At 46.9% G+C, this 22917-nt stretch overlaps 2 protein-coding genes across 8 annotated transcripts in view; one reads left to right on the top strand and one right to left on the bottom strand.

The window, feature by feature from the left end:
• The window catches only part of LOC138750890 (keratin, type II cytoskeletal 8-like), a 35782-nt gene extending 33056 nt beyond the window's left edge, over positions 1-2726 (top strand). For both annotated transcript variants that reach the window (XM_069913013.1, XM_069913014.1), the window contains one exon: positions 2029-2726. In XM_069913013.1, coding sequence (XP_069769114.1) covers positions 2029-2036 — 8 coding nt within the window. In that variant the 3' untranslated portion in view covers positions 2037-2726. The remainder of the gene's footprint in view (positions 1-2028) is intronic.
• The window catches only part of aamp (angio-associated, migratory cell protein), a 59716-nt gene that overhangs the window by 19820 nt on the left and 16979 nt on the right, over positions 1-22917 (bottom strand). For 3 of the 6 annotated variants that reach the window (XM_069913006.1, XM_069913007.1, XM_069913011.1), the window contains exons 8-10: positions 19804-19916; positions 17459-17549; positions 16433-16587 (exon numbers count right to left, since the gene is read on the bottom strand). In XM_069913006.1, the coding sequence (XP_069769107.1) occupies positions 16433-16587; positions 17459-17549; positions 19804-19916 (359 nt within the window). Of the gene's footprint in view, positions 1-320; positions 488-11881; positions 13265-16432; positions 16588-17458; positions 17550-19803; positions 19917-22917 lie in introns of those variants that run through there. The other 3 variants (XM_069913008.1, XM_069913009.1, XM_069913010.1) reach the window with 2 other exon arrangements.

Below are 22917 nucleotides of genomic sequence, written 5' to 3' on the forward strand. Positions count from 1 at the left end.
CACCCCCCCCCCCCCACCCCCTTCCAATATTCTGTCTGGACACTCTCCAACCAAACAGCATTAATATCCACCTCTCCAGCTTCCATCAAATTCCTCCCGAGTCTCTCTCTTTCCCTATCCCTCTGTCTCCTCTCCTCCAGCTGCCCACCCTCCTTCCCTCTCCATTCAGAGAGCTACCACCTCCCCATGACCTCAGCTTTTTTCTCTTCTTCCCTATACCCATATCTGCTTGTGACCTCTTACCTGTTGGCCTGTGCTCCTCTCCCCCTGCCTCTCCCCAACCTTTTTTATTCTGGAACCTGTCTGCTTTTTGCTCTTACCTTGGTGAGGGGCTCAGGCCCGAAACGTTGGTTCCTCTTTACTTCCTATGGATGCTGCGTGACCTATTGAGTTTCTCCTGCACATTTGTGTACTGCACACTGAAGCATGAACAGTGTGAAGCCCTGCGGAGGGTGCAAATGCTTTTAAAAGCAAATAGTGCAGATATCTGAAATGAAAGAAAAGAACTCTGATGTTGTTTCTCCCTCCCCAGATACTGTCTGTCCAGCAATGTTTCTGGCCAATGACCTTCCCTCAGTTTGAATCCAAACCCATTGATCTCAACATGAAACATTGTCTCTCTCCACAGGAAATGGCCCAAGCTACTGAGTATCCCCAGCCTTCTCTCTGACGTTAGAATAAAATGTTTCAGAGGAAGGAGAGTGGATGGTTTCTATAAGGAAAGATAGGAGTTGGGGGGAAAAGGCAGTACTGAGGGAAGAACCACTTCACAGTGCAAACATTCATATTATAACCATCTTACTATATATAAAAAAAAATAATCGTACATGTCTCTAGTTCATTGATCATTCAGGAATCTGATGGTGGAGGGGAAGAAGCTGTCCTTGTGCCGCTGGGTGCTCTTCTTCAGGCTCCTTTTCCCCGATGGTAGCAGAGTGAAGAGGGCATGGCCTGGGTGGTGGGGTCTTTGAGGATAGAGGCTGCTTTTTTATAAAGACACCACCGCCTCATGTCGATGTCCTTGATGGAGTGAAGTCTGGTGCCTGTGATGTTACAGGCTGAGTTAACAACCCTCTGGAGTTTATTCTTGTCCTGAGAGTTGGCACCTCCATACCAGGTAGTGATGCAACCAGCCAGAATGCTCTCCACGGTACACCTGTAGAAGTTTTCAAGTCTTCGGTGACATGCCGAATCACCTGAAACTCCTCACAAAGTCTAGCCGCTGGCAAGCCTTCTTTGTGATTGCATCCACATGGAGACTCCAGGACAGATTCTCGGAGATGTTGACACCCAAGAATTTGAAGTTCTTGACCCTCTCCACTACTGAGCCCTTGATGAGTTCTGGTAGGTGTTCCCTGACTTCATTCTGAAATCCACAATCATCTCCTTGGTTTTGCTGACGTTGATGTTGTTGTTGCACCATTCAACGAGCTGATCTATCTCCCTCTCAAATGCTTCCTCATTGCCATTTGTGATTTTGCCAACAACTGTGGTCTCATCAGCAAGCTTGTAGCATTAAAATTGTGCCTGGCCACATAGTCAGGGGTGTATAACGAGTAGAGCAGTGGGCTAAGCACACATCATTGGGGAGCGCCTGTGTTGATCAGTGAGGAAGAGACGGTTTCCAATTCGTACTGACTGTGGTCATCTGATGAGAAAATCAAGGATCCAGTTGCAGAGGGGGGGTACAAAGGCCTAGAGTTTGTAGCTTCTTGACCAGCCTGGAGGGAATAATGGTGTGGAAGGTCGAGCTGTAGTTGATGAAGAAAAGTCCATGAAGTCTAGGAGTTGGTGTTTTCAAGGTGATCCAGATGCATCTGCTCGAAATCATGAGCTGATCCATTTTCCCACTCAGCCCCACTGCCTGGCCTTCTCCCCATAATATTTGATACATGGTTCAGCTCCGATGTCCAATGGGAGGCCAGCCCAAGGTGTAGAGGGAGGGAGGGAGGGAGGGAGGGTGTGACTGGCACCCGACCTCTCACAACCTTAATCAATAAACTAATCCATGTTTTATTTTTGAACCAGGTTATTAAGGTATTTTAGATGCAGCGGATGGAAAGATTCCACCAGCTACACGGTGAAACTGCTCCCTCACCAAACCAGAGAACTCAGCCATGGGGAATCACCAGAACTTGGCTTCAATTCCGTGATGAACAGACAGACGGGTGGAATTTCCGATATCTCTGCACGCATTCCAATGCTCAGATCTCACACTCAAAACCTGGCACTTCCTGTGATCTGCTCGAACCCCCATCCCCAGCATCCCTGTCCCCCATCCACACCTCCAATCTCTCACCCAACCCACCATCTTGCACCTTGACCCAAACCAAAGCCCATCACATTGCCTCCATACATCCCTCAGACTGTGGGACCCTCTTTCTCTCCCTCTGTCTGTCCCTCAGACTGTGGGACCCTCCCTCCGTCTGTCCTAGACTGAAGGACATACCAGTCTCTGTCTCATCTGCCTTGTAGTGCACCTAGCAACTATTCCCTCGATCTCCCTCCCCCATCTCCACTTATCCCCAGGCCACCCTCCTCCCACCCCCAGACCTCCCTCCCTGTTTCACTCCTCGGTTCTGTGTTTCTCTCTATCATTGCCTCGGTGTCAGACCGACACAAAGCCTCTTGTTCTGCAGCTACTCTTTGGATGCCGGCAGTGAAAGATCTTTCTCATGGAGAAATGTATTTATCAGTGGGTATTGGGCAATAAAGAATTGAACGAACCTCTCCGTTTCTCACTCTCCCACATGTGCACAGCTACTCTCTCACACACAATCTTTCATGCTCTTCCCCTCACTCTCTTTTAATTATCCTTCTCTTCCTTCTCCATCCTCCTTTGTTCAGTATGGAGGGTGCTGGCAAGAAGGGGAGCACAGAAATGGGGATGGGTGGAGTTGAGGGAAGGTGTGTGAGTGGAAGAGGGAGTTAGGGAGGGGTGAGGGGAGATGGAGTGTATGGGAGGGATGGGAAGTGTAGGAGGGGTGGGTGCATGGACAGGTAGGTAGATGGGGAACAAGGGAGCAGGTGAGGGGCAGAGTGGGGAGCAGAGGGTGAGGGGCAGGAAGGGAGAAGGGAGTAGGCAGAGGGTGAGGGCGGAGAGGGGAGGGGAGAGTGAGGGGTGGGAAGAGGGTGGTGTTCTGAGGAGTGGGGTAGTTGGTCAGGGAGGGGACTGGTAGACAGGGAGAAGGGTCCCATACCCCCTCCATGGCTGGAATTCCCCTTGTTATAGTGAATGTGGGCAGGGATGGATGAGAGCATTGAGGAAGGATTACGGTCCGGATGCATGTTGATGGGACTTGACAGAATAAATAGTCTGGCACAGACAAGATGGGCCGAAGGACCTGTTTCTGTGGCGTGGTGTTCTATGGTGTCTATGTGTTGTACCCAGAAACTGGTCGTCAGCTGGCATCCTGAATGAACATGGAATAGAACAGCACAGGAACAGGCCCTTCAGCCCATGTGATTGTGCTGAACATGGTGTCCCACCCATGATTCTTAACCCCTGCACTTTCATATCTGTCTCCCTCTAAGAGCCAGCACTCTCTAATGCCCAGTGTTGTGAGGAACTATGCAGCATGTCTAAAAAGAATTGGTGGCGGCACGGTTAGGGTAACGCTGTTACTGCGCCAGCGATTGGCACCAGGGCTCGAATCCCATGCTGTCTGTGAGGAGTTTGTACGTTCTCCCCGAGTCTATGGGTTTTCCCTGGGGGCTCCGGTTTCCTCCCACCCTTCAAAAACGTTCTGGTGATTTCTCTGCTATCTCCAAGAAAATATACTTCAAATATTTGGGCTTTTTCTCGATACTAGAATGTATAAATACAGTGCCTTCCATAATGTTTGGGACAAAGTCTTTTTTTCCCCTCTATTTTCCCCCCATTCTCCATGGTTTTAAATTTGTAATCAAACAATTCACATGATTGAGGTGCACATTCCAGATCTTATTGACGTGTAATTGGTTTGAACATGTAGAAATTAGAGTACTTTTTATACGTTGTCCCCTCATTTCAGGACACAGTAATATTAGTAATTGTATGTCTATTAGTCATGTTTGTTGAAAATCCCTTGCATGCAATGACTGCTTGAAGTCTGTGATTCTCTGCCAGGCCTCTAATGCAGCCATCTTCAGCTCCTGCTTATATGGAAGGCATGCTCAATTAGATTTAGATCAGGTGACCGACTTGGCTATTCAAGAATTTTCCAGTTTTTAGCTTTGAAAAAATCTCTTGTTGCTTTAGCATTACGTTTGGGATCACTGCCCTGCTGTATGATGAAGTGCAGTCCAATGAGTTTGAAGGCATATGCTCGAACTTGAGCAGATGTTTCTATACACCTCAGAATTCATTTTGCTATTGCCATCAGTAGTTACATCATCAATGAAGATGTGTTCTAGTACCTGTGGCAGCCCAACATGCCCAGGCCATAACACTCCCACCACCATGTTTCACGGATGAGGTGGGATGCTTTGGTTCTTGGGCAGTTCCTTTACATTTCCACATTTTGTTCTTGCCATCATGGGTCACTTTTGATCTCATCTGTCCAACTGTCCATCAGTGCTTATTCCAGAATTCTGTCGGCTTTTAAATATTTCTTGGCAAACTGTAATTTGGCCATCTTATTTCTGTGGCAACTCGTGGTTTGCTTCTTACAGTGTAGCCTTTATTTCTGTTCATGAAGTCTTCTGTGGACAGTAGTCATTCACACCTGCCTCCTGAAGTGTTTCCAATCTGTTGGTCATGCGTTTGAGGATTTTTCTCTATGATGAGAATCTTCTGCAATCAGCATTGGAGATCTTCCTTGACCTACCAATCCCTTTGCAATTACAGAGCTCACCAGTACACTCAGTTTTCTCAATGATGTTCCTAACTTGATTTTGGTAATCCTGGGTTTGGGCGATGTTTCTTCCTGTTCTAGTCTTGTTTTTCAGCCTCATAATGGCTTCTTTGACTTTCATTGACACAACTCTGGTCCTCATGTTGAAAAATGGCAACTACAGACTCCAAATGGTATGTCAGGATGGAGGCAGGTGATGAGCAGTGTGCCTCAGGGATCGGTGTTGGTAAATTGGGTGAGTAAATATGCAGACGATACAAAAACAGGGGGAGTTGTGGATAGTGGGGATGGTTTTCAGGACTGCAGAAGGATTTGGACTGTTTAGAAGAGTGGGCTGAAAGGTGGCCGATGGAGTTTAATGTTGTTAAGTGTGAAGTTCTTCATTTTGGGAAGAATAATCAAAACAGGACAATGCAGTGAAGGGGAGGCATTGAGGAATGCAGAGGAACAGAGAGATCCTGGAATAACCGTTCATCATTCTTTGAAAGTGGATTCTCATGTGGATAGGGTGGTAAAGAAGGCTTTTGGTATGCTGGTCTTCATAAATCAAAGCATAGGATATAGGAGCTGGGAGGTGATGTTGAGACTATTCAAGGTGTTGGTGAGGTCAAGTTTGGAATATTGTGTGTAGTTCTGGTCTCCAAATTATAGGAAGGATATCAATAAGGTAGAGAGGGTGCAGAGAAGATTTACTAAAATGTGCCTGGATTGCAGTATCTAGAATACAGAGAAAGATTGATTAGACTGGGTCTTTATTCATTGGAGCGTAGAAGGTTGAGGGGGGGATTTGATAGAGATATTTAAAATTATTCAGGGAATAGATAGTGGATGTGAATAGGCTCTTCCCCTTGAAGGTTGATGAGATTGGAACACGGGGTCATAATTTAAGGGTTGGGGGTCAAAGGTTTAGAAGTAACATGAGAGGGAGCTTCTTCACTTAATAGTGGTGGCTGAGTGGAATGACCTTCCGGAAGAGGTGGTTGCAGCAAGGTCAATTTTGTCATTTATGAAAAGGTTGGATAAATTGCATGGATATGAGGGGATTGGAGGGTTATGGGCAGGGAGTGGGTAGGTGGGACGAGAGATCACTAAAATCGGGGCCAAGATGGCCTGTTTCCGTACTGTAATTGTTATATGGATAAAAGTTTAGAAGCAAGCCTAGATCTCTTATGTCTGCAGCAATTAAGCAAATGTACCTTTAGTAAGCATAAACACCCAAACATTATGGAGGGCACTGTATGTATGATACGAATCAACTCACCAACGGCTCGGAAAGTTGAAGTGATATTCTTCATGGAGTTGCTTCTTCATACATGGGCATGTGTATTTAAGACAGAGATTGATAAGTTCTTGATTAGCCAGGGCATCAAAGGGTATGAGGCCAGGCAGTGGGGCGGAGTGGGAAAATGGATCATCTCATGATTGAATGGCAGGGCAGACTCAATGGGCTGAATGGCCTATTTCTGCTCCTTTGACTGTTGGTGGTAGCTGTACAGGTGGCTGAGTTCCCCACCGCAAGCAGCAAGTAAACATCAGCGTGAAATGCCAAAGGACTGGTTTCTCCAGTCACCAACACTAGGAGGAATTCAGTTGGGCAGGCAGCAACTGTGGAGGGTTGGTGCAGAGTCTGCATTACAGGTTGGACATTTCATTGAGAATTAACATGCCAAGAGAAGAGAGAGATGCAAGACAGGGGCCAGTGGGTGATTGGTGAAATGAGGAGGGATGAAGAATGGGAGACAAAAGGTTGGGGAGCGAGAGGGGTGGACTTGGCAAAGAGACAGGTAAGAGAGAGTGTGGTGAGAGAAAACAGGGGACAGATGGAACAAAAGTTAGGGGAGAAGAAAGATTTCTAGTGCTGGAATCGGTTTAGTAAAATCGAAGTGGGAGACCATAGGCCCCTGCAGCTTTCTGAAACACGACACACTACTGTTCATGGACAACAGCTCTGCCTTCAATTCCACAGTCCTCAGCAAGTTCATTCCCAAATGTCAGGATCTGGGCCTCAGTGCCCCCTTTAAAATTGGATCCTCCTGTCCAACAGACTGCAACATAGATGGGTAACGATATTTCCTCCATGAACATACTCCACATGGGCGATCAAGGATCACCAAAGTAAGTGGGGCTAGATATCAAATAACCATGAGGCAGAATGGAGAAAAAAGATCAAATCTAGTGACGTGGTGCCAAGATAACAATTTCTCTCAACGTCAAGATGATCATTGACTTCAGGAGAGTGGGAAAAGTCCACACCTTTGTCCATATTAGTAGCACTGAAGTGGAACAGTTTCAAGTGTTTAGGAATAATGATCTCCAAGTGACTTGATCTGGGACAAGCACATTGAATGACATACTGAAGGACCCATCACAACACAGGCGGACTCTCTTCTCTCTCCTCCCATTAAGGAGAATGCTTAATAGTGCAAAACATGCCCTACAAACTTAAAGTTTCTTCCTCGTAGACATTAGGCTTCTGAACGAACCCCATAACAGTGTTCTAACGCTGGATTTGCTTGGTATTGATCTTTCTTTATAGTCTCCTCTGTAAACTGCACCTTTACACAGCTTTGTGGAATGTTCAACTCACTGTACTTCTTCTTTGGCTTGGCTTTGCGGACGAAGATTTATGGAAGGGTAATGTCCACGTCAGCTGCAGGCTTGTTTGTGGCTGACAAGTCCGATGTGGGACACGGTTGCAGCGGTTGCAGGGGAAAATTGGTGGGTTGGGGTTGGGTGTTGGGTTTTTCCTCCTTTGCCTTTTGTCAGTGAGGTGGGCTCTGCGGTCTTCTTCAAAGGAGGTTGCTGCCCACCAAACTGTGAGGTGCCAAGATGCACGGTTTGAGGCGATATCAGCCCACTGGCAGTGGTCAATGTGGCAGGCACCAAGAGATTTCTTTAGGCAGTCCTTGTACCTCTTCTTTGGTGCACCTCTGTCACGGTGGCCAGTGGAGAGCTCGCCATATAACACGATCTTGGGAAGGCGATGGTCCTCCATTCTGGAGACGTGACCTACCCAACGCAGTTAGATCTTCAGCAGCGTGGATTCGATGCTGTCGGCCTCTGCCATCTCGAGTACTTCGATGTTAGGGATGAAGTCGCTCCAATGAATGTTGAGGATGGAGCGGAGACAACGCTGGTGGAAGCGTTCTAGGAGCCGTAGGTGATGCCGGTAGAGGACCCATGATTCGGAGCCGAACAGGAGTGTGGGTTTGACAACGGCTTTGTTTACGCTTATCTTTGTGAGGTTTTTCAGTTGGTTGTTTTTCCAGACTCTTTTGTGTAGTCTTCCAAAGGCGCTATTTGCCTTGGCAAGTCTGTTGTCTATCTCGTCGATCCTTGCATCCGATGAAATGGTGCAGCCGAGATAGGTAAACTGGTTGACCATTTTGAGTTTTGTGTGCCCGATGGAGATGTGGGGGGGCTGGTAGTCATGGTGGGGAGCTGGCTGATGGAGGACCTCAGTTTTCTTCAGGCTGACTTCCAGGCCAAACATTTTGGCAGTTTCCGCAAAACAGGACGTCAAGCTCTGAAGAGCTGGCTCTGAATGGGAACTAAAGCAGCATCGTCTGCAAAGAGTAGTTCACGGTCAAGTTGCTCTTGTGTCTTGGTGTGAGCTTGCAGGCGCCTCAGATTGAAGAGACTGCCATCCGTGCGGTACCGGATGTAAACAGCATCTTCATTGTTGAGGTCTTTCATGGCTTGTTTCAGCATCATGCTGAAGAAGATTGAAAAGAGGGTTGGTGCGAGAACGCAGCCTTGCTTCACGCCATTGTTAATGGAGGGTAGGCGACGGTGGCCCGGATCCGGGCAAAAGCGAAGCGGAGGCGGCGGCCCCAGCCTCGGTCGAGTGAGGCAGGCGGAGGCCCCGGTCCGGGCAGAAGTGAGGGGGAGGGTGGCAGCCCCGGTCCAGGCACAGGGAAAGCAGCGTCGGCCCCAGCCCCAGTCCGGGCAGAGGGTAGGCGGCAGCGGCCCCCAATCCGGGCAAAAGCGAGGGGGAGGCGGCGGCCCCGGCCTCGGTAGAGTGAGGCAGGCGGAGGCCCCGGTCCGGGGCAGAAGCGAGGGGGAGGCGGTGGCCCCAGCCTCGGCAGAGCGAAGCAGTCGGAGGCCCCGGTCCGGGCACAGGGAAAGCCACAGCAGCCCCAGCCCCGGTCCGGGCAGTATGGTCTCGACCTAGGAGGGGAGGCAGGCCCCTCCAGCCCGGGTAAGAAACCTGCATAGGAGAAGGCCACTCCGACATAAAACCTACGACCCAAGGACCTCGCTGCCACGTCCCAGCTTGCTTGGCCACGGCACACGAACCAAGGGTGTAAAGGGTGGGGCCAGTACTGCGCACACTGCACTCCACCTAAAAGCTCCTTTGCGCAGGCCCGAGGACACATCCACGTCCTCCCCCTCCACATCCTCCCCCTCAAATGATGCACACAAACTCAAGCTAGCATGCTGGAACATCAGAACCATGCTAGATAAGGCTGACAGCCACTGACCTGAATGTCGGTCTGCCCTCATCGCACTGTACTAGATACACTGACAAATAAACTCAATTTAAAACCAGTAATTTCATCTCTCAGATGGTGAAGGTGGGGGGGGGAAATCATTTAAAGATAAAGTATGTACATTTCTGAAAGATCAGGGAATTGAGGGCCACAGGGAACCAGAGCATTTGATCAACCGCAATCATATTGAATGGTGGAAGAGGAATGAGGGACTGAGTTTCCTTTTGTATTTATTTCCAAATATTTATCCGATTCTGGTTTAAAAGTTAGTCACAGAGTCACACAGCAGAAAAAGTTCCCTGACCCAATTCGTCCAAGGTTTACTCTCGGTTTCTCATCAATTACCGTATATACTCGGGTAAAAGTTGAGTTCTGTAGACCGTTTTTTTAAATGTTAAATTTATGGGGTCGACTATTACACGTGGTACATTTGTCCACGGTAAGTACCTGCATCATTCGAGGTGTCGCAAGCTCTGATGGGCGGGCGGCCAGCTGAGACCAGGTAGTAAGTATCCGGATGAGGCATTGGGAGCTCCAGGTGGACGGACAGGGCCAAAAATAGGTGGTTTGACTTTTATACAAGTATATACGGTTGATGATTCATTTGAAAAATAAAAAAACCCTGCAGATGCTAGAAATTTGAAGCAGAAATAGAAAATGCCGGAAACAAAGAGAGATCAGGCAGCTCCTGTGGGGGGGGGGGGGAGAGAGAGAGAGAGAGAGAGAGAGAGAGAGAGAGAGAGAGAGAGATCAGGCAGCTCCTGTGGAGAGAGAGAGATCAGGCAGCTCCTGTGGAGAGAGAGAGATCAGGTAGTACCTGTGGAGAGAGAGAGAGAGAGAGAGAGAGAGATCAGGCAGCTCCTGTAGAGAGAGAGAGAGAGATCAGGCAGCTCCTGTGGAGAGAGAGAGATCAGGTAATACCTGTGGAGAGAGAGAGAGAGAGAGAGAGAGAGAGAGAGAGAGAGAGATCAGGCAGCTCCTGTGGAGAGAGAGAGAGAGAGAGAGAGAGAGATCAGGCAGCTCCTGTAGAGAGAGAGAGAGAGATCGATCAGGCAGCTCCTGTGGGGGGGGGGGGGGGGGGGGGGAGAGAGAGAGAGAGAGAGAGAGAGATCAGGCAGCTCCTGTGGAGAGAGAGAGAGATCAGGTAGTACCTGTGGAGAGAGAGAGAGATCAGGCAGCTCCTGTAGAGAGAGAGAGAGAGAGATCAGGCAGCTCCTGTGGAGAGAGAGAGATCAGGTAGTACCTGTGGAGAGAGAGAGAGAGAGAGAGAGAGAGATCGATCAGGCAGCTCCTGTAGAGAGAGAGAGAGAGATCAGGCAGCTCCTGTGGAGAGAGAGAGATCAGGTAGTACCTGTGGAGAGAGAGAGAGAGAGAGAGAGAGATCAGGCAGCTCCTGTGGAGAGAAACAGATGTGGGGCCCTTGCTATTTCTGTCTTTCTCCAATCTGAAAGGTTGCTGATTGGAAGCCATTATCCCAACCTCCAGGTCACAGATTCAAATTTAGTTGCTGCCTCTCCCTCTTGCCTGACCCCTAAAATCAGAGCTCCCATATCCTGACAGGTTGCTCCTGACCTTGCATCAAACTTCCTAACCAAACTTTTACAAAAGTTGGCAACACTGTAGGTTTAACAGTTAGCATGACACTAGTACTGTGCGAGCGACCTGGATTTGAATCCACCACTGGGTTTCCTCTGGTTGCTTCAGTTTTCCCCGATTCAGGACTTGGGTAGTGTCAAAGTGGACCACCAGATCAGATACTATTTATTGTCATCTAATAAAACAGAAATGCAATATTACATGAAATTGCCTTTAATCTGCCATAAGGCAAAGATTTGCCATCAGCATTTCCACAGCCGCTGCAGCCACATAGACTCCAGTTCAAACCACTGGAAACCTGAGCCCAGACCCAAACCTCTACACAATGAGGAATCAGTAACCAGGGCCTTTCAGGAACCCTCCTCGCCCTTAGCCTGCTGGTTCTGATATCCAGTTCTCATGAGCCAGTCTCCTGCAACCTGGTGTGACCCCTTTGACCCCAAGTCACCAGCAGCCCACGGACTGTGTGGGTCCCTCACCTGCATATTGTCGCCTGCCTTTCCTGCAGCTGCAGAGCCCCCTGGTCAGTCACCGTCCCTGGGATAGTCTCCTCTACTTCTCCTCCTCAACAGGGGGGTGTTCTCCCCATTTCTGGTGCCCTGTGCTGGCCCGCTGCTTCTCTGGTGTCTGCAACCCTACGTGGCCACTGCCGAACACAGGTGCTGCCATTAGATGTTGTTCTCCAATAATAGTCCAGCACACTTCATTCACCTTTTTAAAATAAAGATTTTACACAGTAGAATAATGCATTTTTCAGTAAACCCAGTAGGGTTCAAGCATGGCCAATGGCACTGAGCAGATTAAAAGGAAGTACAGGCACTAGGGCCCTGGGGTGTGGACAGGGAATACAGCAAACATTACATGGCGAGCTAACACTGAACCATGGGGATTTTCACATAGCAATCCCAAATGATCAGAATTATTGTACTACTCCAACACAGAATCTTCTCGATAACATTCCTGATAACTGGATCTCGTTTTATTTTGCAAAAATCTCTCAAAATCAATAGGGCACGACAGTGAGGGAAAGGAGCTGCTCTACACAAGGTCGGGAGCTGCTGCAAAGTTATGAATGGCAGCTTGAAACATAATGCCACTTCCCTCCCCTCCATCTAAATGCTTTGGAAATCCAGCCAACATTACAAAGAACCCACCACACCCCAGACACACTCTCGTCTCCTCCTATTGAGGACCTTCAGGAGCATGAAATCAGAAGACAGTTTCTTCTTCGCAGCCACCAGGATCCAGAATGAACCCCATAGCAGAGCTATGATGCTGTCCTCAGTTGGTAGAAATTAATCTCTCTTTTCCATTGCAACTCGTCCTGTAAAATTGCCCTCATACGCATGTCAGAGGCAAAAGTACACAGAAATGCTGGAGAAACAAAGTTCCTACTACAATCACAGCATCTGCAGACTTTGTGCTTCAGTCACAAATTCAATTAATATTTTTATTCATGTTTAAAATGTAGACATACAGCTCGGTAACAGGCCGTTTTGGCCCATGAGCCGGTGCTGCCTCAATTAACCAACAACCTCGTATGTTTTGAACAGTGGGAGGAAACCAGACCCATCAGGGAAAACCCATGCAGGCACGGGGATAATGTACAAACTCCATACAGACATCCCAGGATTTGAATCCTGGTCAAGGTCGCTGGCACTGTAACAGCTTTGTGCTAACCGCGGCCGTTGAAACTCCCATCTACATTGATCAAATATTAAGGGTAACATGTTAGAGTGCTCACTGCATTACATAGCACAAATTTTAGAAATCTAATGAGAGGCTGGCAAGGAGCAGAGCAACTGTGTTGCAGGCTCCAGCTGTTGGAGTGGATTCCCAGCAGAACAGGGAAGGCTTCAATTCAAGATCCTGGTCCACCACCCCAATAAATGGCATCTTCTGCTCTTTTCCTTCCTGCTTCTGTTAGCCCTTCTGCTCCTGGGAACATGCTGAAACAGTAAGCAAGGCATCAATCGTTCCTGGAGCAGACATGGCAGAGGTGACCCACAGAGCAAAGCCCTCCTAGGCCAGGTACAGCACGAGTTAGCTCAAACTCCCATCTACATTGACCACAGATAGGAGCAAAATTGTACTTCCGTGCCTGTCAGCTGCTTGAGAAACCTGTCCCTTGCGTCACTTTCCTTTTCAAAATTAAAAGCAGAAATTTTTTTTTTCCTTTTATAAAAGTCAATCAGAAAGGGCAGTCCTTTAATCACGGCAGAATTCAGGTGTGCAGTGGCTGAGTCTTAGATGAGGAAGTCTATCTATCGGTCTGGCCGCTGGAGGTAGAAGACTTTCGCTGTCCTGTCTCCTGAAGCACTGACGATCAACGATGCCTCCCTGTTGGAGTTTAAAGTTCACAGCTCAGATTTATTGTCAAAGTGCAGACACGACATCACATTGCAAACCTGAGATTCTTTTCTTTTTCTTGCGGGCCAAAGCAGAATTACCATTTACTGGTAGTGCAAAAAACTGTACTCAAGAAGATGTAAACAAATAAAGAAATGTAAACAAACAGACTGAAAAACAGAAAGAAAATAAATCCATAAAGTGCACAAGTCAGACTCCTGATTGAGTTTGTCGTTGACGAGTCTGGGGGGAGCAGCTATTCCTGAACCTCGAGTCTCGTGGCACCAAGACCTCTTTCCTGATGGCAGCAGCGAGAACAGAGCGTGTGCTGGGTGGTCTGTATCCTTGATCACTGCTACACACTGATGGCAATGTTCCCTATAGATATTTTCGATGGTGGGGAGAGTTTTTCCTGTGATGTCCTGGCTGTGTCCACTACCTTTTGGAGGGCTTTATGCTCAGGGGTATTGGTGTCCCCGTACCAGACTGTGATGCAGCCAGCCGGTCAGCACACTTTCCCACCACACCTCTGTAAAATTTGCCAGGGTTTCCAATGTCAAACCAAACCTCCGCCAATTCCTGAGGAAATAGAGGCACTGACGTGCTTTCTTCATGATGTCAGTTGTGTGTTGGGTCCAGGAAAGATTCTCCAAGATAGTGACTCCCAAGAACCCGTTCCACCTCAGATCCCCCAATGATCACTGATTTGCAGAGCTCTGGTACATTTTGTTCACACCTTGACGAAGGGCTCAAGCCCAAATCTTTGGGTATGTATTTTTATCTTGCTGAGTTTCTCCAGCATTGTGTTTTTACTTCAACCACGGTGTCTGCAGACTTTCATGTTTTTCTAACGTATCGTACACCTCTGGTTTTTCCTTTCTGAAGTCAATAATTAGCTCCTGGGGTGAAAACGTCACACCAGGAGAATTTGTGGAAGTAGGGAACTCAAACTAAATGCCAGAAGTTTCAACTAAGATGGTTGCTAAATAGTAAAGGCAGCTATCAGCAACTGACAAGGTGGGTGAGATGAAATGGGGGAAAGCATAACATCAGCAGGCAGACTGGAGTATTTTCCTAACAATGAGGGACTAAGGGTTGTGACATGGCTAACCACTAAAGCTGGTGGACTTATACAGGAGTAGGAATGTTGTCCAAGCCAGAAGAGGAAAGGTAAACAAGTCTGCAGATGCTGGGGATCTAGTACAAGGCACAAAAAAGTGTTGGAGAAACTCAGGTCCAGCAGCATACCATGGAAAGTATGAGGCAATGGACATTTCAGGGCTGAGCCATTCTTCAGATATGTCCAAAATCAGGCAAAAGCTCAAACAAGAAGGTTGGAGGGGATAAGGAGAGAGCACTTCAGCTAACCCCACCCACTTTAGGAACTCCTAACTTCATCTTAAGGCCTGCGTGTTTCAACCATTTAAAGCCTGCGTGTCTTACCATTCATCTAAGCCCTGTGTGCCTCAACTTCATCTAAGGCCTGCGTGCTGTTAGGTCTGCTTTGTTCATGAATGAGTGAGTCAGACACCAGACTGAGTCGAAATCAAGGTTCTTTGTTCTTTATTACCGGATTGTAACACTTGCAACTAACAGTGTTAGTTGGAGAAGGCGCATTCTGCCGTTATCAGCAAGTGGTTTTTTTTTATACCTCAGGATACGTACTTAGTAAATTATCATACCATGACATTGTCCAATGAATAAACTGTTGCTGTCCCTCTCTGCTAGCCTGCTGCACATCATTCTTGTTAGTGCAAAGCTTATCTTGAGTGTACAAGGTCACATCTGCATTCTATTACTCCTTAGTACTGGGTGACTCCTTCTCCGGTCCCATCTCATGATGTTTTTACCTTACAGTGCCTCAACCATCTATATAGCCTGCATGTTGCATCAATCTCAAGCCCACGTATCGTCACCAAATATCTGAACTTGGAGCTGCCTTCCCAGAATTGACCCTTGAGCTGTAGTGGTTTAGGGTGTTCCACACACTGACATATTCGCACATAGTTAGAGTTTAAGTTAGATAATTGTATATAAATTTAGTTAAGTTTAGATAAGTTACATCATCTGGGCAAATTTTTATCGCTGCTGTCGTGTACATAACAGTAGGATCTATACAGGGAATGCTAGGGATCTGGAGAGTGGTGCAAAACAGAGGTATCTAGGAATACAGGTATTTGAAAGTGGTGTCACAGGTAGATAAGGTGGTCAAAAAGGCTTTCAGCACATTGGCCTTCATCAGTCAAGAGTATGGAGTATAGAGGTCACATCACTGTAGTACAAGACATTGGTGTGGCCCCATATGGAGTACTGTATTCAGTTTGGGTCACCCTGCTGCAAGATAGATGCAGTCATGCTGGACAGGGTGCAGAGATTTACAAAAATGTGCCCAAAACTTGAGTGGCCTGAGCTACAGGGAGAGGTGGAGAAGGATGGGGTTTTATTCCTTGGACCGCAGGAGGATAGGGGTGATCTCACAGAGGGGGACAAGATCACGAGAGGCTTTGATGGGCTGCACGCAGAGTCTTTTGCCCAGAATAGGGGAATTGATAACTAGAGGATGCAATTTTAATGGAGACAGACAGCATGGTAATAGGCCCTTTCGGCCCACGAGCCCATGCCGCCCAATTAATCTACAACCTCCGCATGTTCTTTTTGCAAGGTGGGAGGAAACCAGAGCACCCAGAGGAAACCCATACAGACACAGGGAGACACATTTGAATTGTTGTCACTGACGCTGTAACACCACCCCTAAGGGTGGTGGGGGAAGAGATTTAACAGGAATCGAAGGGGTAATTTTTCTTTCCTCCACGGAGGGTTATATGAAATGAGCTGCTAGAGGAGGAACAATTGTAAGGTTTCTGGAAAATTTGGACAGATACATGGATAGGATGGGTTTAGAGGGATATGGGCCAAATAGAGGCAGGTGGGATTAATGTGGGTGGGACATCTTGGTCAGCATGGGCAAGTTGGGCAGAGAGATCTATTTCAATGCTATATGTATGAATCTATAAAAGAGGCAATAAATACTAAAGATAAATAATAAATATTCAGTTATCCTAGTGCAAAAACAACATAGTGCGAAATGTTGTGGATGATTCCCAGTCCTGGGATCCACACTTCGTGATGATAGGGTGAAGCAGAGGCAGAAACACTCACTTATTCACCACAAAGTCCAGGATTTCCGCACTGTGCCCACAGAGTTCGTTTTCCAGTTTTCCCGATCGAGCGTCCCACAAGCGCAAGGCCCCATCAAGACTTCCTGTGTATATAATCGGCGAGTGCTCCTCCCACAACAACTGTACAATGCCAGCCTAGAACAAAATGGAAGGTCAGTGGTCCCACCCTCAAGTCCTGGGTCAAATGAAGCATTTCCAAGATCTTATTGAATTGAGCATTCATGGCCAGCAAATGCATGTAGATATTGGACCAAGATTATGGAGCAGAATGAAATCCTATCCAGATAAGAAGTCCACCCAAGAAGCTTTCTATTCATTGTGAACGACAAGTTGGAGAGGTTGGAGACAGTTACACAGAGGTAACTCACAAAGACTCTGTGGACATCATCTTCCAAACCCACCATCTCTACCAGCAAGGATGAGAGCAGCAAAAGCACAGGGAACACCACCACCTGTAGGTTCCCCTCAGAGTGAGACACCATCCTGACTTGGAAACTTCCTTCACCTCTGCTCCATCAAAGTCCTGGTCCTCCTTTCCTAACAGTATTGTGGGAACAGCCACACGTCAAGGACTGCAGTGGTTGAAGAAGGCAGCTCACCTCCAGCTCCTCAAGGGCAATTAGGATGAACAATGGACATTTTGTTCATACCTTGATGAAAGGGCTGAGGCCCGAAATGTTGGCTATGTATCTTCACCTTCAAGTACCTGTTTGACCTGCTGAGATTCTCTAGCATTGGGTTTTTCTATAGACAATTCAGTTTTGGCTCAGCCTATGAAGACCACATCCCTGGAATGAGTAAAAAGTGCAGGAATATTGGGGTCAATCTGTGAGAATGGCAGTCTGCTCACAAATGGAATGCTGAGCTTCTGTTTAGACTCAAGCCTACCCTTCCTCCCACTGGTCCTGACCAAGATCAAGAGCAGAAGCGTCCCCACCAACGCAGGCAAGGGGGTCTGACAGCACAGGAGAGAAACAGAGATGAAGCATCTGCTGGACTGGATTACCTGAAGCTGCCATTTGTGTCGAAGAGTCTGCGAAGGAATATCCCAGATCCCGGTGGTACCATCCAAATAACCAATAGCAACCAATGGAAGCCTGTAGGAGCCAAACAAAGGAGGTTGACGGAAGTGGAACACGAAAGTCTGCAGACACCATGGTTGTAGTGAAGACACAAACTGGAGAACTCTGCAGGTCAAACAGTGTAGCCAAGATAATACTTTCTCCATACCTGGATGAAGGGCTCCTCCAGCCTTAACATCGACTTTTCTGGTTTCTGCTAACCTTCTTCCTTCCCTTCCTCTTTCCAGTTCTCCTCCCTCCCTTCACCTAGCCATCTCTCCTTCCCTTGATCGCTGCTGTCCCCTTCCCCTCTTGGCTTTGCGACGACACCACCCCCTTACTCTTTTGCACAGACGGCTGCCGACATTTTTCCATACCTTGTTGAAGGACTCAAGCCCGAAACGTCAGTTATGTATTTTTACCTTTACTGTATAAAGGACACTGCTCGACCTGCTGAGTTCCTCCAGCATTTCTGTGTTTTTACATCAAAGGGCATTTCCTATCTTAGTACAACAGGATTGCATTCCAAAATTTAAACAGCGATCCAACTAAATCCCATCAACATTGGTTTGGTTGGGGGGGGGCAGGGGTGGTGTGGGTGGCCGAAGGAGGGCAACTTCACCTACTGTTAGTGTCAACAACACAGAAATGCTGGAGGAACTCAGCAGTCTTGCAGCATCCAGAGGAACTAAAGACAGATGGACCAACATTTCAGGCCTGAGTCCTTCTTCAAAGCAAAAGGCAGACAGGTATCTGAACGAAGAGGAGGGAGAGACTGGGAGATCCCTTCATTGAGAACCTCGGAGGTCCTCCACAATAACGTAATCTTCCACAAATGCCCTGTAGACGTGGTGGTGATCTGCCTTGTTGAATCTGTACACTCTGAGTAAAGGAGCTCCCACAGTGCTGTTGGGGAGTATAATCTGAGTTCTATCCCTGCAACATCCCTGGGTGAGGGATATAATCAGAAGGCACTCGGAGTCTCATGTCCATATGACCAGAACTGATCATAACCCGGGGAAAGATTGACCTGCACCTTTAGACTTCCATGGCACAATAACCCCCAGGCAATCACTAAATGGCACACATATGACCTGGTACTCAAGGACTGCTAGAGACAGCATAGTCGTGCAGCAGGTAGTGCTGCTGCCTCATGACCTGGATTCATTCCTGACCTTCATTGTGGTCTGTGTGGAGTTTGCATGTTTCGCTTGTGGCTGCATGGGATTCCTCCAGTTTCCTCCGCAGCTCATTCCAGATATGGAAAACCTCTGAGTGAAAATGTTACTTCTTGTATCTCTCTTAAACCTCTCCTCTTACCTTAAACCTGTACCTTCCACTTTTGTTTAAAAATTCCATTAGATTCTATAAACTGCATAATGCACTAGATGCAGATGACATGAAGGATGGAGGTGATGTAGATAATGTGGAAGGGTGGCTGTGCTTACAATAAGATGGAGACAGGATTGAGAATTGGGTAGACATGGCAGATGGAATTCAATCTGGATAACTGTGAAGTGATGTATTTTGTAAAATCAAACTAGAAGGCAGAATACACAGATAATGATAGGATTCTTAACAGTGTGCAAGAAGGTGAAGCTATAGAGAGGGTGTAGAGATTTACCGGGAGGTTGCCTGGATTGGAGAGCGTGTCTTATGAGGTAAGGTGAACAGACCTGGGCTTTTCTCTTTGGAGTAAAGGAGGATTAGAGGTGATTTAATAGAGCCCTACAAGATTATGAAAAGGCATATGCTGGGTGAACAGCCAGCACCTTTTTCCCAGGGTGAGATTAGCAAACATCAGAGGACATCTGTACAAGATGAGAAGAGAAAAGTTTAGAGGGGACATCAGGGATCAGAGAGAGCAGTGAGTGCCTGGAATGCATTGCCGGGGTGCTGGTGAAGGCTGGTGCAATTGAAACATTTAAAAGACTCTTTGGCAGGCATGAGGATGCAAGAAAAATAGAGGGTTATGGGTGTGAGGGAGGGAAGAATTAGATTGTTGTGGAATCGGTTTACATAGGTTGGCACAATATCTCTGTTCTTTGACTACTAACTAGCAACGGATGGTTGCAGAAATCCCAAATGAAAGCAGAAAATTCTGGAGGTGGAAACCAGTTGCTAACCTTTCACCAAAAAACTTACTGAAACCAACTCGGTCCCTCATCTGGTAGGGAAGGGAATAAACCATCATTACTCAAGCTATCCAATAACAGAGGTTCAGAGGCTAATCATAAAATCCCTGATGAAATACTGGAAACTGTAGGAAACAAAGAATGTCTTCACTTACACATTACAGAATCCCACAGACTCCACAGAATTGGAGCTGCATTCCGTGTCGTCCATCTGTTCTTTGTCTACGTGATCATCTGTAGTGTTTGGCACTGAAAAGACACAAACCACCTGTAGAAGACACAATGAGCTGGTGACCCCTTAAGATATTGTAACTGCATCTTTACATGTACCTTGCAGCCAATAAGACCCCACTCTATTTTCCTCATTAATGTTGTAGTGCAGGAAATGCAACGGACAAACTGTCTGAGCCCTCACGACCAATGTGAAAATAATCAGATGATCTATATATTTTATATTAAGACAAGGCTATTGATTCTGTGCATTGGAATTAGCACAGGATTCTTTAAAGGGCAACACAAGATTTAATATCTTATTCAAAGGACATTTCCTATCTTAGTACAACAGGATTGCATTCCAAAATTTAAACATCGATCCAAGTAAATCCCATCAACGTTGGTTTGGTTGGGGGGGGGCAGGGGTGATGTGGGTGGCTGAAGGAGGGCAACTCCACCTACTGTTAGTGTCAACAACACAGAAATGCTGGAGGAACTCAGCAGTTTTGCAGCATCCAGAGGAACTAAAGACAGATGGACCAACATTTCAGGCCTGAGCCCTTCTTCAAAGCAAAAGGCAGGCAGGTATCTGAACGAAGAGGAGGGAGAGACTGGGAGATCCCTTCATTGAGAACCTCAGAGGTCCTCCACAATAACGTAATCTTCCACTGGCCACCCATTTCAATTTCCTGACCCATTTCTTTGCCGGCACATCTGTCCATGATCTTATGTACTGCCATACTGAGACCTACATATTGGAAGAACACCTCATCTTCCATCCGGGCACTCTCTTTCTGGATGGCATTTCTATAGACCACCCTATCTTCGTCCCCATCTCCTTTCCTCCAGTTCATTCTCACACGTTCTCTCTTCCCTTTTCCCTCTGTCTCCTGTCACAGAGCCAAAAATCAATTCTCACCATTACTCTTTATTATATCCAATTAACACCTTTTGTTTGTTGGTCTGGACTCCTCCCCCTCCCATTCTAACCCTTTTCTCTTCCAGTATTTATTCAGACATCTGCCTGCTTTTTGCTTACACCTCAAAGGAGGCCTCAGGATGGAAATGTCAGTAATATACTTTTGCCTCTTATGGAGGCTGTGATACCTGCTGAGTTCCAACATTTCTGTGTTTTTACGACAATCCCTGCGTCTGTACACTTTTGTGTTTCACTTTATCTTTGGTGTGACGAACTGGGGGCAAGCAGGGCGACTTGGATACTGGAGCTCAGGTTCACTGCTGGAATGGACGGGAAGCCGTGGGGACATGTCGGTTACAGGAGGCAGGGAAGGTGATTGTGGGATCCAAGGATGCCTCTGAAGGGACTCTCTGGTTTCCCTTTCTCTCTTCGGTATGAGTGCTGCACCAGTTGAGTGCAACACAAGTCTGCAGATGCCGTGTCTGTAGTAAAAACACAAAAGTGCTGGAGGACCTCAGCAGACCTCGCAGCATCCATAGGAGGTAGTGTGGTAAAGTGGCTGTGGAGCATTGGGTCAGAGGTCAATCCACAGGACCATAAAAGCAGCATATAGGATCATCAATGGGATTGCTATTTAAAGAGGCCTCACAAAAATCAGGGAGGACCCCTACCATGCAGTATCTTCCAGCTACACCTGTAGGGAAAAAGATACAGGAGTATTGGAGCCAGTGCTACCAAACTGAGGAACAGCTTCTTCCAAAAAACAGCACGTCTGCTGAATGACTGGTAAAACAACTCTCTGTGACTCTACTAATTATTAATATTTATTTTAATAAATGTACATGTGTATATGTATCGTTTGCCTGTTCATGTGTTATGTCTGTATATGTGGTTTGCACTGTGGACGAAAGAACGCTGTTATACTGGTATAATCAGAAGGCATACTGTATAAACTTGAACTTCATATACAACCAACGTCAAGGTGTGAAAGGCTCAGGCCCATAAAGCTTTTCCAAATGTGAATGAATCCTGTCACTAGGAAATTTCTCCAATACTTTCCCCCACCACTGACGGAAGACTCATCAGCCTATAGTTTCCCAGCTTGACCCTAATGCCATTGTAAAACAGATGAACCCCACTGGTTGTGAAACAAGAAAGTCTGCAGATGTTGTGACTGTAGTAAATACACAAAGTTGCTGGAGAAACTCAGCAGGTCCTACAGTGTCCAGAGGAGGCAAAGATAAACAGTATCTTTTTATTCAGGTGCCTGTCTGTTTTTCGTTCATACCTTGAAGAAGGCCTCAGGCCCATACATCAGTTATATATCTTTACTTCATATGGATGCTGCGAGACTTGCTGAGTTACTCCAGCATCTCTGTGTTTTTACCACACAAATGTGGCTTTTTTTCTGTGTGGATAACAAAACTAACAAATTGTGTTTATTATTTACATGACAGTAAAGGAACTCGAACCCAAACCTACAACCTTCTGTTATGAGGATGAGAGTTCAAAGGACAACATTTCTAAAAGTGCCCAGCAACTTGTTGGACCATAGTCATGATGCCTTAGGGAGGGGCTATGTAACTTGTTCCATGAGGAAACAAGTTCTGTGGCTGCAGTTGCCTTCCTGACACCCAGGTTAATGACAAACCCCAGGCTTGGATAGGAAGGAGGAAGGTCCAGTTATCATTGTCCTTGTGGGAAGTAATGACATAATTAGGAGCAAGGAGGTGGATCTCCTGAGGAGTTCCAGACAGTCCAAATACACATCAATTGATTCCTGCATTTGTTCTGCTACTTTACAGCCTCAAAGTGCTAATTGATTTGTCAAAAGTGACTTCCTCTCCAGAAATCCAAGCCTGCTCTTTCGATTTTATTATCATTTTCCAAGTGGATGAGAAATAAGCTAGCACTTCATTAAAACAAAGTCTACCATTTTTCCTGCCTCCATCTCAAGATAATTAGTCTACTCCCTCATTTGGACAGCACGGTCAGAGTAGCAGTTAACGCAACGCTATTATATACCAGCGACCCTTGTTCAAATCCAGTGCTGTCTATAAGGAGTTTGCATGTTCTCCCTGTGTCTGCAGGGGTTTTCCCTGCAGGCTTTGGTTTCTTCCCACCTTCCAAAACATAC

The sequence above is a fragment of the Narcine bancroftii genome, unplaced genomic scaffold, assembly GCF_036971445.1.
Source record: "Narcine bancroftii isolate sNarBan1 unplaced genomic scaffold, sNarBan1.hap1 Scaffold_296, whole genome shotgun sequence".
Classification (NCBI taxonomy): domain Eukaryota; kingdom Metazoa; phylum Chordata; class Chondrichthyes; order Torpediniformes; family Narcinidae; genus Narcine; species Narcine bancroftii.